General features: G+C 40.2%; 1 protein-coding gene across 2 annotated transcripts; it reads left to right on the top strand.

The window, feature by feature from the left end:
- The first annotated feature begins 3 nt into the window (after positions 1–3).
- Positions 4–13,820, top strand: BRD7 (bromodomain containing 7). Of its 2 annotated transcripts, none has more exons than XM_009073166.1 (17): positions 4–52; positions 883–1,091; positions 1,875–2,004; positions 2,352–2,409; positions 4,023–4,167; positions 4,570–4,680; positions 4,987–5,171; positions 5,960–6,083; positions 6,724–6,799; positions 7,682–7,789; positions 8,384–8,516; positions 9,359–9,470; positions 10,152–10,208; positions 11,054–11,162; positions 11,296–11,439; positions 12,515–12,658; positions 13,615–13,820. In XM_009073166.1, exons 1-17 carry the CDS (start codon positions 4–6, stop codon positions 13,677–13,679), a joined length of 1,959 nt encoding a protein of 652 aa, XP_009071414.1. In that variant the 3' UTR covers positions 13,680–13,820. The 2 variants fall into 2 exon arrangements, with proteins under 2 accessions (XP_009071414.1, XP_009071416.1); XM_009073168.1 differs by having other exon boundaries at positions 10,152–10,202.
- The last annotated feature ends 303 nt before the right edge of the window (positions 13,821–14,123 follow it).

Raw genomic sequence — 14,123 nt, forward strand, 5'->3', positions numbered from 1 at the left:
GCCATGGGGAAGAAGCACAAGAAGCACAAGTCGGACAAGCATCCCTACGAGGGTGGGTGGGCTGAGGCCGCCGGGCAGGGCTGCGTGAGGGGGAGCCGCGATCGTGCGGCGCGGGGAGAGGCAGAGCGCGGGGAGAGGTAGAGAACAGTGCGGGGAGAGGCTGAGGGAGCGGAAGCAGAATCAGCTCGGGGGAAGGCAGAGGTAGCACGGGGGGAGGCAGAGACAGCGCGAGGAGAAGCAGAATCAGCTCGGGGAGAAGCAGAATCAGCTCGGGGGAAGGCAGAGGTAGCACGGGGGGAGGCAGAGACAGCGCGAGGAGAAGCAGAATCAGCTCGGGGAGAAGCAGAATCAGCTCGGGGGAAGGCAGAGGTAGCACGGGGGGAGGCAGAGACAGCGCGAGGAGAAGCAGAATCAGCTCGGGGAGAAGCAGAATCAGCTCGGGGGAAGGCAGAGGTAGCACGGGGGGAGGCAGAGACAGCGCGAGGAGAAGCAGAATCAGCTCGGGGAGAAGCAGAATCAGCTCGGGGGAAGGCAGAGGTAGCACGGGGGGAGGCAGAGACAGCGCGAGGAGAAGCAGAATCAGCTCGGGGAGAAGCAGAATCAGCTCGGGGGAAGGCAGAGGTAGCACGGGGGGAGGCAGAGACAGCGCGAGGAGAAGCAGAATCAGCTCGGGGAGAAGCTGAATCAGCGCGGGGGGAGGCAGAGACAGCGCGAGGAGAGGCAGAATCAGCTCGGGGAGAGGCAGAATCAGCTCGGGGGAGGCAGAGACAGCGCAGGGTCCCGCGGGGAGGTGTCCCCGGGGGTTGTTCGAGGGCGGCTCGCCCGGGCTGGGGGTGTGTTTCCTGCGGTACTCACTCGGATTGTTTCTCTGCTGTTTTTAAGAATACGTCGAAAAGCCCCTAAAGCTGGTGCTGAAAGTCGGAGGGAATGAAGTGGCTGAACTGTCCACTGGGAATGCAGGACTTGATTCCAGCCACTACGAAGATAAATCCGAACATGAAAAACACAAGGACAGGAAAAGGAAAAAGAGAAAGAAAGGGGAAAAACAGGTTCCCGGAGAAGAGAAGGAGAAGCGGAAGAGGAAAGTTAAGGTATGTGTTGATGCTACTGCATTTTAGCAAAAAAAAAACCAAAAAATGCTTTGTCTATCTCTAGGCTTTGCTTCATAAGGTACAACTGTAACTTGTGTCCCTAAACTGGAATGCATTCCAACTCAGTCTATTAGTTTTGCTGATTCCTTTTCTCTGAGTACTTTTAGAAAGAGATGAGTAAAATCATCTGAAACATCTCATCTCTTGAAAAATATTGGCAAGTATAGGAGCACAGAGAATTAAAAAGATGGGGAAATTCAGTGTCTAAGTAAATGCATTTATATAAAATATCATGAAGACTCTACAGGTTTTGAATTGAAAACTAAATAAAAAACATTTCCTTGTTGAGGTTCTTAACTCCAAGTAACTGTAACACATTTCTTTGAAGCATTATGGTAGTCCAGTCTTAAATTTCCTGTCCATTTCGTATTAGTTTTTCCTAAACTTTCATAAAACATCTTCAGGGCTTTGTTGGATTCAGTCCTCTGTGCAGACTGTGGTGCTGAGTGGTCCCTGTCACACTTAAAGAACACACACCGACCAGCTGTCACATTTTCTGAAAACCTACTTGAGTGACACATTGCATTGTGTGGCTGAATCGCTGCAGCCTCCAGCAGATGGAGACAGGACATAGAGAATACAAGGGTGTAAATACTTCCCAACTGTGTTATTTTTTACACTATGTGAAGTTGGTTTGAAAAATCCAGAGAGCATTATGTGCAGTGATAGTATTGGGTTTGCAGGGGCTGTTTCTGTAACAAGTTTGTGTAACAATCTTTCCAGGAGGATAAAAAGAAACGAGATCGAGACCATGCAGACAGCGAGGGAGAGCAGGAAATGAAGTGTCAGACCCCTGTAAGGATGGACTTGTCACCAGAGAAACCACTGAGCAGCACTTTGTCAAAGCAGGAAGGTAGGGGGAAAAATACTTTTTTTGCTAATTCCAGTTTTCTTTAATTCACTCGCTCTTTGTTTCTATAGCAAGTGACTTGACAGTTTTTGCCATCTCAGTGTTTTCTCTCCATCTCATACAAAAATTTGGAATGGGGTTACTGTTCACTTCTTTTTTCAGGGTGGTATCTAGTACCTCTGTCAGTGTGAACAATGTGTCAAGTAAGGGCAGAGAGAAAAGTAGATCTCCTATATGTTTTGTGGGGGTTGCATCAGTTTTGTTTAGTTGATTTCTAATATGGGAGTTGAATACCTCTTGCAGTCAGCTCTGTCTCACACCCTTTCTCCTTACACTTCTTTTTGGTCTAGAGGTGGAGCAGACACCACTTCAGGAAGCTCTGAACCAACTCATGAGACAGCTGCAGAGGTAAATGTCTGTGCTACAGGCTTGCAGAGCTATGAAATGAGAATAATGTGCAGTAAGGGAAGAGGCATATAAAAAAAGCTGAATGAAAATATTATTGCTCAGTGTAAAGCTAAGAGAGCTGTTTTAGGAATTTCAGTACTAGTTTAAGAATGTGCACTTGTAACTTCCCCTCAGCTTAGGCTGGTTGTAAACACCTCCAGTTGCAAGTTTATAGTACCTTTTTAAAAACTTTCAAAACAAATTTTCTAGTAATGTGATGCTTTTTTAATAGGAAACTTTTTAAAGGGAGGCACAAGAGTTTGGAATCAACTTGCCAAAACTTGTTTTACCTTCAGTTCTCCTATTTTTAGCATTATTTACTATAAAAAGGAAGTATGCACGTGAACACTTCAACCATATTCTCTTACTGTCTTACTAACCAAAAGAATCAAATTGGCAGAATTTGCAGTTCTTTCAAGTAGTCTCTGGTTTAAATTAGCCTTTCTTGACTTTAAGAATATCTGTATGTCTTGTGCAAGAGTCATTGAAAGAGCTTTCCCTTTACCAGTCTCACCAGATTAAGCTTAAAACTTTGTTTGCAAGTTTTCTCTTAGCTATAAATTTTCAAGACTTTGGTGTCAGTTTCAAGAAACTTAAAACAAACTATCCAAAAGTGTCTGTGTTAATTTTGGCTCCCTTTCCAAGCATACAGAAAGCAGCAGCCACTTGTATTTTTGAATTGTGTCTCTCAGCTGGAAGCTGCTGTGCAGGTGTCCCACAGGTGCTGCAGAATATCTGCACCATCTGCTTCTGCACTGTGTATAGTAAAATGCTTTTCACAGTTCTGTAGCAACTTGGTCATTTGGAGTAGAATTCCTCATTTCTATGTAAACCTCTGGAAGAAGGCCTGAAATGCCACGGGTTTGGTTTCACCAGTGTGTGTAGTAACAATACTGGTGTGGGCCAGACTTGTGCTGCAGAGTTTAGTGAAAAGCAAAAAGAAACAATGCAGAAATTCTTTCCAGCTTGTCAACTTAGCCTGATGTTCAGGAGGAAACACAAACCAACTGTGTTTGATTTTAATGCTGGTGGAAGCACACAGGGCACATCACTGTTTGTCAGAGACCACTGAAAGTGTTAGGAAATTGTAATGTTAAAAAAACCTCTTAATATTACACAACCTGATAATTAGCATAGTCATAAATACACATCTTCTATCACAGCTTTCCCTTCTGTTCATTTCAGGCTAAGTGAAGAATGACAAGGATAAATTCTTATAATATTTACTACCTTTATTTTTTAACTACTTAATTATACTATAAAACTCCTTTGTGAAAATGCAGAATCTAAAAGAAAAAAGTTTGGGTTTTTTTTTTTTTAGTCTTCTTGGGAACACAGGTCGTTATTAAAATCTATTAATAACTTCTAAAATACATTCATAACACTGTTCTGGTATATGGCTTTGCATGTGGGATCTTTTCAACCTTGAAAGTGAAAGATTGTGCTGACACAAGCCATTTCTAGCTTTATGTTTCTGATTCCTGAAAAGCTTAGTCCTTTCCATTTAATTCCAAACTCAGTATGTTCTTTGTTATCAGTTGAAATACAAAACACTGTCTTTCATTGCTTAACAGAAAGGATCCAAGCTCTTTCTTTTCATTTCCTGTGACTGACTTTATTGCTCCTGGCTATTCCATGATCATTAAAAACCCCATGGATTTTAGTACCATGAAAGAGAAGATCAAGAATAACGGGTACCAGTCCATAGAAGAATTAAAGGTAATGTGTTCAGTTGTATTTTGACTGCAGAAGTGCGTTGTGCTCAATTGACTTGAACTCTAGTCAGATTGCCCTTTTTTCTTTTCATGTATTGCTTCTCAAAAACACAAGGAGCAGTGAGTTTTTGGCTTTGCCTCTCTGTTACTTCCTCCAGGCTTATCTAGTCACGTAGATCAACAAGTGAAAGCACCATGAGCTCAGCCCTGTTGGCAGTGCTGCCTGACCCAGTGCTGGAGTGTGTCTAGTGGATTCCAGGGCCTGTTTTGGAAGCCCCTAAAGCTTTTACAGGATTTTGGAGCCTTATTTTGTTTTCTTCAACAGAAATAATCTCTAGTTCTTTACTGACAACCTGAGAGGTGGAATTTGTGTGTGTTCATTCCACAATTATTAATGTTTGTACAGGATAACTTCAAACTGATGTGTACTAATGCAATGATTTACAACAAACCAGACACCATTTACTACAAAGCTGCAAAAAAACTGCTGCACTCAGGGATGAAGATACTTAGCCAGGTAATAAAAAATATACTGCTTCTTTTGTCATCCCTATTTATTCTCCTTTTTTTTTTAACAGGGATATCATGAAAATTAATTACAATTTGCTTAACATTTGTCAAATGCTTTTACATTGGAATTTAAATAGTATATTGGTTTAGTACTGCTACCAGATCAGTAGAAATATTTGCATTCAGTATTGTATGTTCTAAACTCTGTTTATGCTTTCTGGTGTAAGAGAGAACTGAAATAAAATCAGCTTCTGTGAATAGATTATGAAGAGATTCGTTGGAGAGGCAAATAAAAGATTTTGGTGTTTTTTAGGAGAGAATTCAGAGCCTGAAACAAAGTATAGAATTCATGGCTGACCTGCAGAAGTCAAGGAAGCAGAAGGACAAGACAGAACTGCAGCAAACTGGGGAAGATGAAAATGGTCATGGGAAAGACAAAGGAGAACCTGTGGATGGTGACACCAAAGCATTCAAAACACCTAGCAAAGAACACAAAAAGTGAAGTATTATCTGAGTAACAATTACAGGGTGCACCCTTTAAATGCTACTGAAACAAGATGACTTAGGAACCAGTGGATGTGGGTTTGTCTCTCTCTGGGACTGCTTAGACACTAAGTCATCTTCATCTCAAGGGATCAACAGTTATGTAAATCAACCTCATACACTATAATTTATGATACCAAAACAACAGTATGAGGTAACCCTGTACTCCTCATCAGCTCCATTCCTGCAGTTAGTGTCTATTTCAATGTCCATTCCACAGACCTGGTGGTGTTTTGGAGAGAGCTTGCAAACATGACCTTGTAAATGTTTTGGTACAAGTGACTCTTTAGCCAGTTTGAGTGGCTTTGTTTTTACACAGTAGTTGTATTTGAAACACATAAATGCCTAGCTACAGGCAGTGTGCTTTCTGAAAGAGCTTTTCCTAGCTAGAAATACCAGATTTGAAAGTACTAAATAAATAGATACTAAAATAGCATAGGTAGATAGATCCTAAAATTAAATAATATTTTATTTTACCAAAAGTAGCTTGGTTAAGCTTGTGAGAGACCTTTACACAGAGAACTTTTCAGTCATTAACATAAAAAAAGCACTTGCTGATGTAAACCTTTGTCACATACCTTCCCCAGCTGGATTAAATACAGTCATATTAAATGGTACTTTTGTTGTTAGTTGTTTGTCTACAAAACTAGTTTGCCAAAACAATTTTGTCACAGTATGTTTTTTTGTTATGTATGCAGTTGGTGGTAAAGCTGGTGACTAAGTTGTGTGGGAATTATTCACAGGAAGGACAAAGACCTGCTCGAAGACAAGTTACGGAGCAATAGCTTGGAAAGGGAACAAGAGCAGATTGATCGGATCGTTAGAGAATCTGGAGGCAAGTTAACAAGACGACTTGCCAACAGCCAGGTAAGGCTTTGGGTATTTGGTAGCTCTTCTCACTTCTCCATAAACCAGGATTCCTTAGCATCTTAGGCCAGTTGAAACTCCACATATGCTTTTACTGCAGTTTACACCATTTTACACGACTGATCATCTGTGTCACATCATAAGTTTAAAGAAAACTTAAGCTGAATGCACTCTGAAGTTCAGCAGCAGAGCGAGTTCAGCTTAAATTTTCAGAAATTTTCAGTACAGTCGTAGAAAAGAATGAATAGTAGGAACCTCAAGAAAATATCTCAAATCTGACCTGCAAAAAACTCATAGTTCTGAAACAGGTACATATCTAACCAAAGGTTACTAAAGTTACACAAGAAAGAACCCAGTTTGGTAATACTGTGCCCATTTCATTTTCTACATATATTACCTTTTTTATCTCTTTGCCTCTGCAGAAATGTCAGTATTTATCACAATTTCTTAATTCCTTGTGCCTATATGAGTAGCAAAGTTATCTAGTGAAAATAAAGATTTAGAGCAGCACTCATTTCTGAGTGACTGATGTTCCTTTCTGATTCCTGCAAATGGGACAGTTTGATTGGATGTTTTTATTAGTTTAAGGACCAGAAATTTCAACTACTATGTAGATTAAAATGTTCTGATCTTATTTCAGTGTGAATTTGAAAGAAGAAAACCAGATGGTACAACAACTCTGGGCCTTCTTAATCCAGTTGACCTTACTGCAGGAGGTAAGTTGGCATGGTTCAAGTAACAAGCCACTTTCACCTACCTGGTCTGCTGCTTCTTCGCAGAAGCAGATCAGCAAATGCTGACAAAGAACTGAGTGCTCTTTTCAGCCTGATAAAGATCAGGATTGAAGAAGATGCAGCTGAGGGATCACGTTGTTAGGAGCTGCTGGAGGGAACCCTCTGTGGCTGTTGCTTCTCTGTTTTGTGTCAGCTGTTTGTGGGACCTGCAAGAGAAAGGTTTTGCTATTGGAGAAAAGACTACCTACCGTGTGCTTGGGCACATTTGATTCCTGAGCTCACCTTAAGTCTGGTCCATGTACAGAGTGAGTGTCTTCTGACCAGAAAGGTCACAGATGTTCCAGAATTGGCCAGTGGGAACTGCCTGGGTCCCGAATTATTTTGTCATGTCAGTGCCACCTATGCAGTGCCAGTAGCTAAAAGAGTGCAGGTGCTTGGCTGTTAACTGCCAGCTCATCACAGAGCTGAATTGACAAGGTCTAAACTAGGCAGAAACCAATCTGAAAACTTGAGTTCTCCCTTCTCCTGTTGGTGTTGTGGGAAACATCAGCAAGAATAAATCTTCATGTGGTCTTTCACAGGAAGAATCAGATCCTCTTTAGTGATGGCAGCCTCTGCTAGGAGAGTACAGAAAGGAGGAATACTCATACTGAAAACTTAACATTTAGGTTAAATCTTCTATACTTAACTAGTGTTTCCTCTTAATTGGTCTGGATTTGTGTTTAAGACTACACACAGACTTTAGTATGAAGCATTTGGAGAGGAAAACACGTTGAGAATCATGTCCTGTTTATTCTGAGTTTCTGGCTATGAATATTAAATCAATTTGGACATCCTTCTGTATTTTGATATATCCTGTTGTAGAACCAGGTTACTGCCCTGTGAAGCTGGGTATGACAGCAGGAAGGCTTCAGTCAGGAGTTAATACATTACAAGGGTTCAAAGAAGATAAAAGAAACAAGGTAACTCCAGGTAAGTGCTGACTATTTTTAAAAATACAAATCCTTCTCATAAAACCAAAAATACCTTGATTTCATGACTAGCACACAGATTTGGAACTAAGGTTTGCAAGTGATACAGCACATTATTACATGTGTCCCTGCCCATGGCAGGGGATGTAACTAGATGGTCTCTAAGGTCCCTTCCAACCCAAACCATGCTGTGATCTAATGTGTCTGTCACAACTAAACAGCACATCACAAAATCCAGCTTAACTTCCACATACAAAAGGGGTGGCATGTTTACTGCTCATCTACATTGAGAAGAGAAACTCTGCCAAATAGAAAGGTTTTTGGGGGAGCCTGAGGACCTGTTACCAGCACCAGACTGAACGTTTGTGTTAAGGCACACAGTGTTGTCCATGACACATTTGCAAATAAAAAGTCATTTGATTTAGGTGCTACTAGAAGATGTTGCAGTGTGAACAGATGATGTTCTGTAGAAGCTTGTTTTCACTTGAAGAAATACATTCCTCAAAGTCTTTGGGGATTGTTTCACAGCCCCTACTCATTTTTGTCTGATGCACATGTATCACAGGTACTAACAAATGCTGTTGTTACTCATTAGTGACCTACTTGAATTATGGACCCTTCAGTTCCTACGCACCAACGTACGATTCTACCTTTGCCAACATAAGCAAAGATGATTCTGACTTAATCTATTCGACGTATGGGGAAGACTCCAATCCAGGATCTGTCAGGTAATCAGCCAACCAGGATGTGCAGTACAGCTTCATGGACAGGAGCAGTTCTGTGCAACTCTGCAGTGTGGGCTGTGTCTTTACTTGGGGTGATGTCACTGCTGTCTCTATAGCCCACAGGGCTTTGTTTGGTTAAGAAACAAACACTCTCATAAGAGAATCTGCCTCTAAAGTGACATCAGCCAAGCTGAAAGAATTTTGATTATCCCTAGGAGCACATTGTCTAAAACTTAAATGCATTTATAACTAACTCTGTAAAATGTTGAGTGGTACCAATGTTTATACAGACTGAATTTTTTTTAACATTAATTACTGGCTTGAATAAGATACATTTTTGTCAAATACTGCCCAAACTACAATAGTCACAGTGACAGACCTGAGTCTGGAGGTAGTGATTGCCAATCTAATCCTTAAGTAGCGTGTATACTGCTTACAATTAATATTATTTACTACAGTAGAAATAATTCTTTCTGGTTTTATTATTCTTGCTTATAAAAGCTTCAAAGCCCTTTTGTTTTATGAGAACTTCACAAATAGCATTCATAGTGGTGTAAATCCATATGAAGTGGGGAAGGACTGAAGTACAATATAAATGTGAAGTGCTTGTGCAAGTTTGCTTTCTGCCTGGGGCAGTACACTTTTCCAGGTTTTTCAGTTCTTGGGTTTGAATGGGTTCCTAAGCTACAGAAGGCATGGATAATTAAGTCAAAGCCAAGCCATTTAGATCAAATCCTGTGCTGCACTTTGTGTTTTCTGGACTTTCCATACTGGTTTGACTTTACGTAACTATTTTACATTGAATGTTTGGCATGAAAGTAGTTACCTTATCTTTATTCTTTCAGTATTCAAGATTTTTTGCTGAAATCCCAGGATTATCCTGTCTTAATGGCTGATAGTTTACTTGATGTTCTAACTAAAGGAGGACATACTAGAGCTCTCAGAGAACTAGAAATGGTAAGAGTAGTTTTGTCTCCTGTGTGGTCTTTGGTTTTAGCACACAAAATGTAAATCAAGAGAAAGATGATGCTGATCCTAGTGCTGGGCTCCCTTTTAATTGGTAAAATTTGAAAGTGAAGGTTGATCTTTGCCTCCAGTGGCTGCATTTTCTGGAAAGGGATTATTCTGACTTGTTAATTAGTGAAACATGAATATTAACAACATATTGTAGATAGAGACATAGTCACACATTCTTTCTCTGTCTACTCTCCCACTATCACTAGCTCCTGTTCCATTTAGTAAGAAAATACCAATAAGGAGTTGTTAACACATGAGATGATCATAGTCCATGAAAAGTTCATCATGTTCCTAGCAGCCATGGTTTAGATCAGAAGGATTAGTAAGTAGTTTTTCCCTTTACTTGATGCAGTGCTTTTAAACTCCAATATGTGCTGTGTAAAAATACCAAACAGCTACTCTTCAGATTCTTAGGAGATGTAAAAATGTGCTGTAAAAATTAATTTTAGTAAACATTAATATCCCAAGAAAGATCCTAAAAATAGGTACAATCACTTTACAGAAGAAGCTTATTTTGACACTGTATTAACCTCACTTTAAAAACACTGCATTTGTAAAGATTTTACTTTGAACTTAAAGAGTGATTTTAATGCCTTCTTTAAAAATCCTTTCTCTGTGCAGCCAGTGGAGGAGGCTGAAGGCTCACAGGACAGAAGTGATGCAACAAACGATGTAAAGGTAAAATTTTTCTGTATTAACTATTCTAAGCAACCTAAGCCCTCAGGTATAAAACTGCCTACCACTGGAGGGGCCTGTGCAGCCACACTGAAACTTGTAAATATTAATTAATTAACAGTAATTAACAGCTTGTAAATATACACCATGACTCGTCACATCCTTTGTACACTTTAGGAGTGTAAGAGTCTCCAAAAAGTTAAGTTTTAGCTATATGTTAAGAGAGCTTGAAGAAAATGCCTGTATATTTTTGTGATTGTTGGGAGCTATAGTTTTGTTTCTGTCTTAATCTGGTTTGATTTAACATGACCTTGTAATATAGTGTAAGCTGTCACACAATACAGAGCAGTCTCAGAGAAGTTCTCACTTTGTGCCGCTGTGGGCATACAGTGTAGGTCTCAAATCCTTCCACCCAAACTCTCCTCAATTAGAGAAAGCAGTTCTAGGGTAAGGGCTGCTCTCCTGAAACCTTCATCTGCAGCCAGTGCCCAGATTGCTTTGGAATTTTGGTCTCAAATCTTCAATAAAATCTGCTTTAGCTGAGCTCAAGGAATTTTTGAATTATTTTCTAATTGGGATGCTGGTCATAAGTTACTTCATCATCTGTGCATGTCCCCAGTGGTTTTGGCAGTTGCCATTTTCAATTCTGAGTATGAAGCAGACCAGTTAATTGAGTAACTGTAGAACAGTGAGTTTCACAGAGTGTCTTTTCAGCTTTCCTTCTCTATGTTTACGTATTTGTAGAACAGCCTAACTTTGTTCTGATTTTCCCCCAGACAATTTTGTTGTTTCAAAGCTGAGCTAAGTATTATTTAAGTCATTACTTACTGCCTTTTTTTTTTTTTCAGGTTATGGAAATTGATATTGCTGCCAGGGTGGATGCTGCCAATGACAGACTTACAGCACTGAAAGCAGTTACCAACTTTGGCATGCCTATAGAAGAGTTTGATTCTGAGGGTGAGTTTTCATGGTAGTTGTACCTCTGATATGTCTGGAACTGTTTCAGTTTCTCAGTCCCTCACCATATTTCATATAATATAAGTAAATATACTCTCTTAATACTCAGGACTTTCTTTTCCACTTTAAACAGAGGCTGAAATCTTCCAGAGGAAACTTGATGAAACAACAAAGCTGCTCAGAGAACTCCAGGATGCTCAAAATGAACGACTAAGTACAAAACCACCCCCAAACATGATTTGTCTTCTGGGTCCATCTTACAGAGAAATGCACTTGGGTAAATACACTTTTTCTGATCATTCTTGCAGAATTGATCAAGTCCCAACTTGTATCACCTCCAAGAAAGAAAAAACTTTAACAGTTGTAGTGCAGAGTGTGTGTCCTGCTAGGCCTAGAAGATTAATTTAATTTTTTTTGGTTGTTGAAAGTTTTGAAAAGTAATTACAAATATTTCTTCTTTATTGCTAAGTGTCCCTAGAACTGATTGGGGTTTTTTTCTATGCCATGGGACAGACAGTAGCCAAACACCTCTAACTCTTTCAGTTTTAGTGTCTTTCAACAGGGGTTGCTTAAGTATTACCAAGTCCTTATTGCAGGACTTACTTTGGTCCAGGTTTGATCTAGTTATCAGTCTATTGTGATAACCAATTACTACCAGTTATGCATTCTTTAATTACTTGAGCAAAGCTTCTTGTCTCACAGGTAGTTACAGAGCCTGTGTTAATGGCAACCCTCTAAGACAGGACTGTGTGCAGAGGGTTTGTGTTTTGCAAGTAAAACTAACTGGTGCAACACCAACTATAGCATTCGTATAACCATCTTGATGTGATAAGATAAATTCCTCATTATTGAAGAAATATGACCAAGGTGGTATTACACCGAGTCTAAACCAGATCAAATATTACTTTGCTTAAGAAGTTTTACTACTTACAGATTCCTTCTTTAAGGAAAACCACATTTGTAGCAATATGAACAGTCTTTCTAATTTATACTTAACGCTGAATCCCAAAATCCAGCTATTACTGGCACCAGTGCTGTGGGTGCCACCAGACCTCTCCCAGCCTCTGTGTGAATGTGACCCAAGCAATGTCAGCTAACTCTATAAGTTCCAGTGTTTCTTGATGGCAGCAAACCTTGGCCAGCAACTGTTTCATTCCTCCTGTTCTTCTTAACCATCTCTTCTGGTTCCTACTGTATCTTCCCTGGCTGCACCCAGTACCACACAGCTCTTCTGTTGCAGAAACATTATTTCACATGGTTCCCTTTGTCCTTCAGTAAGTAAAGTGTTTGCAGGGTGATTCAGCAATTTGGGTCTAAGTAGAGCATATAAATACATCCACTTATCTTTCTAGCGGAGAGAGTCACCAGTAACCTGAAAGAACTCGCACAACAAGTGACTCCAGGTGATATTGTTAGTACCTATGGAATCCGGAAAGCAATGGGAATCTCAGTTCCTGTGCCTGATACAGAGGACAGTTGGGTAGATTTGACAGAGGGTGAGTATACAAAAACATGCTGCAGCATCTGTTCAGCTGAAACAAAGCCACATCTGCAGATCGGTAGACTGGTTTGTGGTAGAGCTTTCAGTAATGTAGTTCCAACTTTCACTTCTCTCCTTTCTAAATTCTGTTTCAAATGGAAAGTTCTGACTTTGGTCTCAGTTCAGAATTAATCTTTTGGATGTATGGAACTTTGGTTCAACAACATAAAGTAGTTGCTTTACTATCCATCCTACAGCATTGCCAAATTTCAAAGCTTGGCAATTCATTCAATGTTAGTTTTTCCATTTAGCGTGAAGTTGCAGGACAAGAGTTAAAATCCCTCACTTAATAAAATGAAGACATCAGGCTTCCTTCTTAGCCAGGCTTTTGGCTGTGTGCTCCTTTTGGAGCACTCCACTTAATTTGGCCAGCTGTCGTGCTTTGTAAATTGACAGCACGAGTTCAACTCACTCATCCAGCCAAAAGTAACTCCCATTTTTTCTGGATTAGGGAGCATGGTCAGTGGAGAGTCTCAGTGCCAGAACCAGACCTCCCTCTTGTGGCACATCCACAGCCAAAGCTCACCCAGAGTTGGGGTGAGGCAGGGAAGAATTTCCTCCAAAGAAACAAAATTCACACATCAAATTTACTCAGTCTGTGATTTATAAAAGTTTTCATTCAATCACATAATAACTGAAAGAGCAGCATGACTTTGGGAACTTACTCATGTTTTCAAGGAAACTGCTCAATAAATTTCAATTTCAAAATTATTGAGCATTTTCTTTTCCATAGCACTGCAGCAGAGAGAACAAACTGAGACACAGGATTGTCTGGGGCTGGTGCAGAGCATACAGCTGACTCAGGACGAGATGCAGAAACAGCAAATGCCTTGAGGGGAGCTCTTTTGTATATGCCTGTCTTTCAGTGGAACATTCTGTGCTCACTGACCTTCTATTTGTGTCAACTTTCAGACTTTGAAGAGCCTAAACGGACTATCACCATCCCTGAGAGTGAGTGTGGTGCAGTTACAAGCTGAGCCATCAGTTCAGTTGATACCTGTTTCTTTTACTCTGTTTAAGAACCTGGTAAATGTTCTCCAGGTGCATTCACTGTGCACATGTATATTGTGTGTTAAACTACTTCTGTTTCTTGACTTTTGGAACTGAGAGCTTTGGAAGTGGAAGGGTTTGTATTAGAGTTACTTCTGCTACAGAAATGCACTAAATTATTCTTTTTGAATTCTGAGTTATTTTAAAGCACCTCTGCAGCATTTGAGTTTTCCTAGATTGTCAAGTGTCTGGAAGAGTAAAAGCATAGTTAAAAATGTGCCTAAATGTGGTGCAGGGACTCAACCAAAAGTTTTCAAAGGCAATCTATAGACTCTGTCTCAGAGTCTGGTTAGTGCAAACATTATTAGCATCTGAACATGCAACTTCCCCTTTTTAAAATGACTGTGCAGCTCTCACGAACATGAGGAAGA

The sequence above is a fragment of the Acanthisitta chloris genome, unplaced genomic scaffold, assembly GCF_000695815.1.
Source record: "Acanthisitta chloris isolate BGI_N310 unplaced genomic scaffold, ASM69581v1 scaffold18424, whole genome shotgun sequence".
Classification (NCBI taxonomy): domain Eukaryota; kingdom Metazoa; phylum Chordata; class Aves; order Passeriformes; family Acanthisittidae; genus Acanthisitta; species Acanthisitta chloris.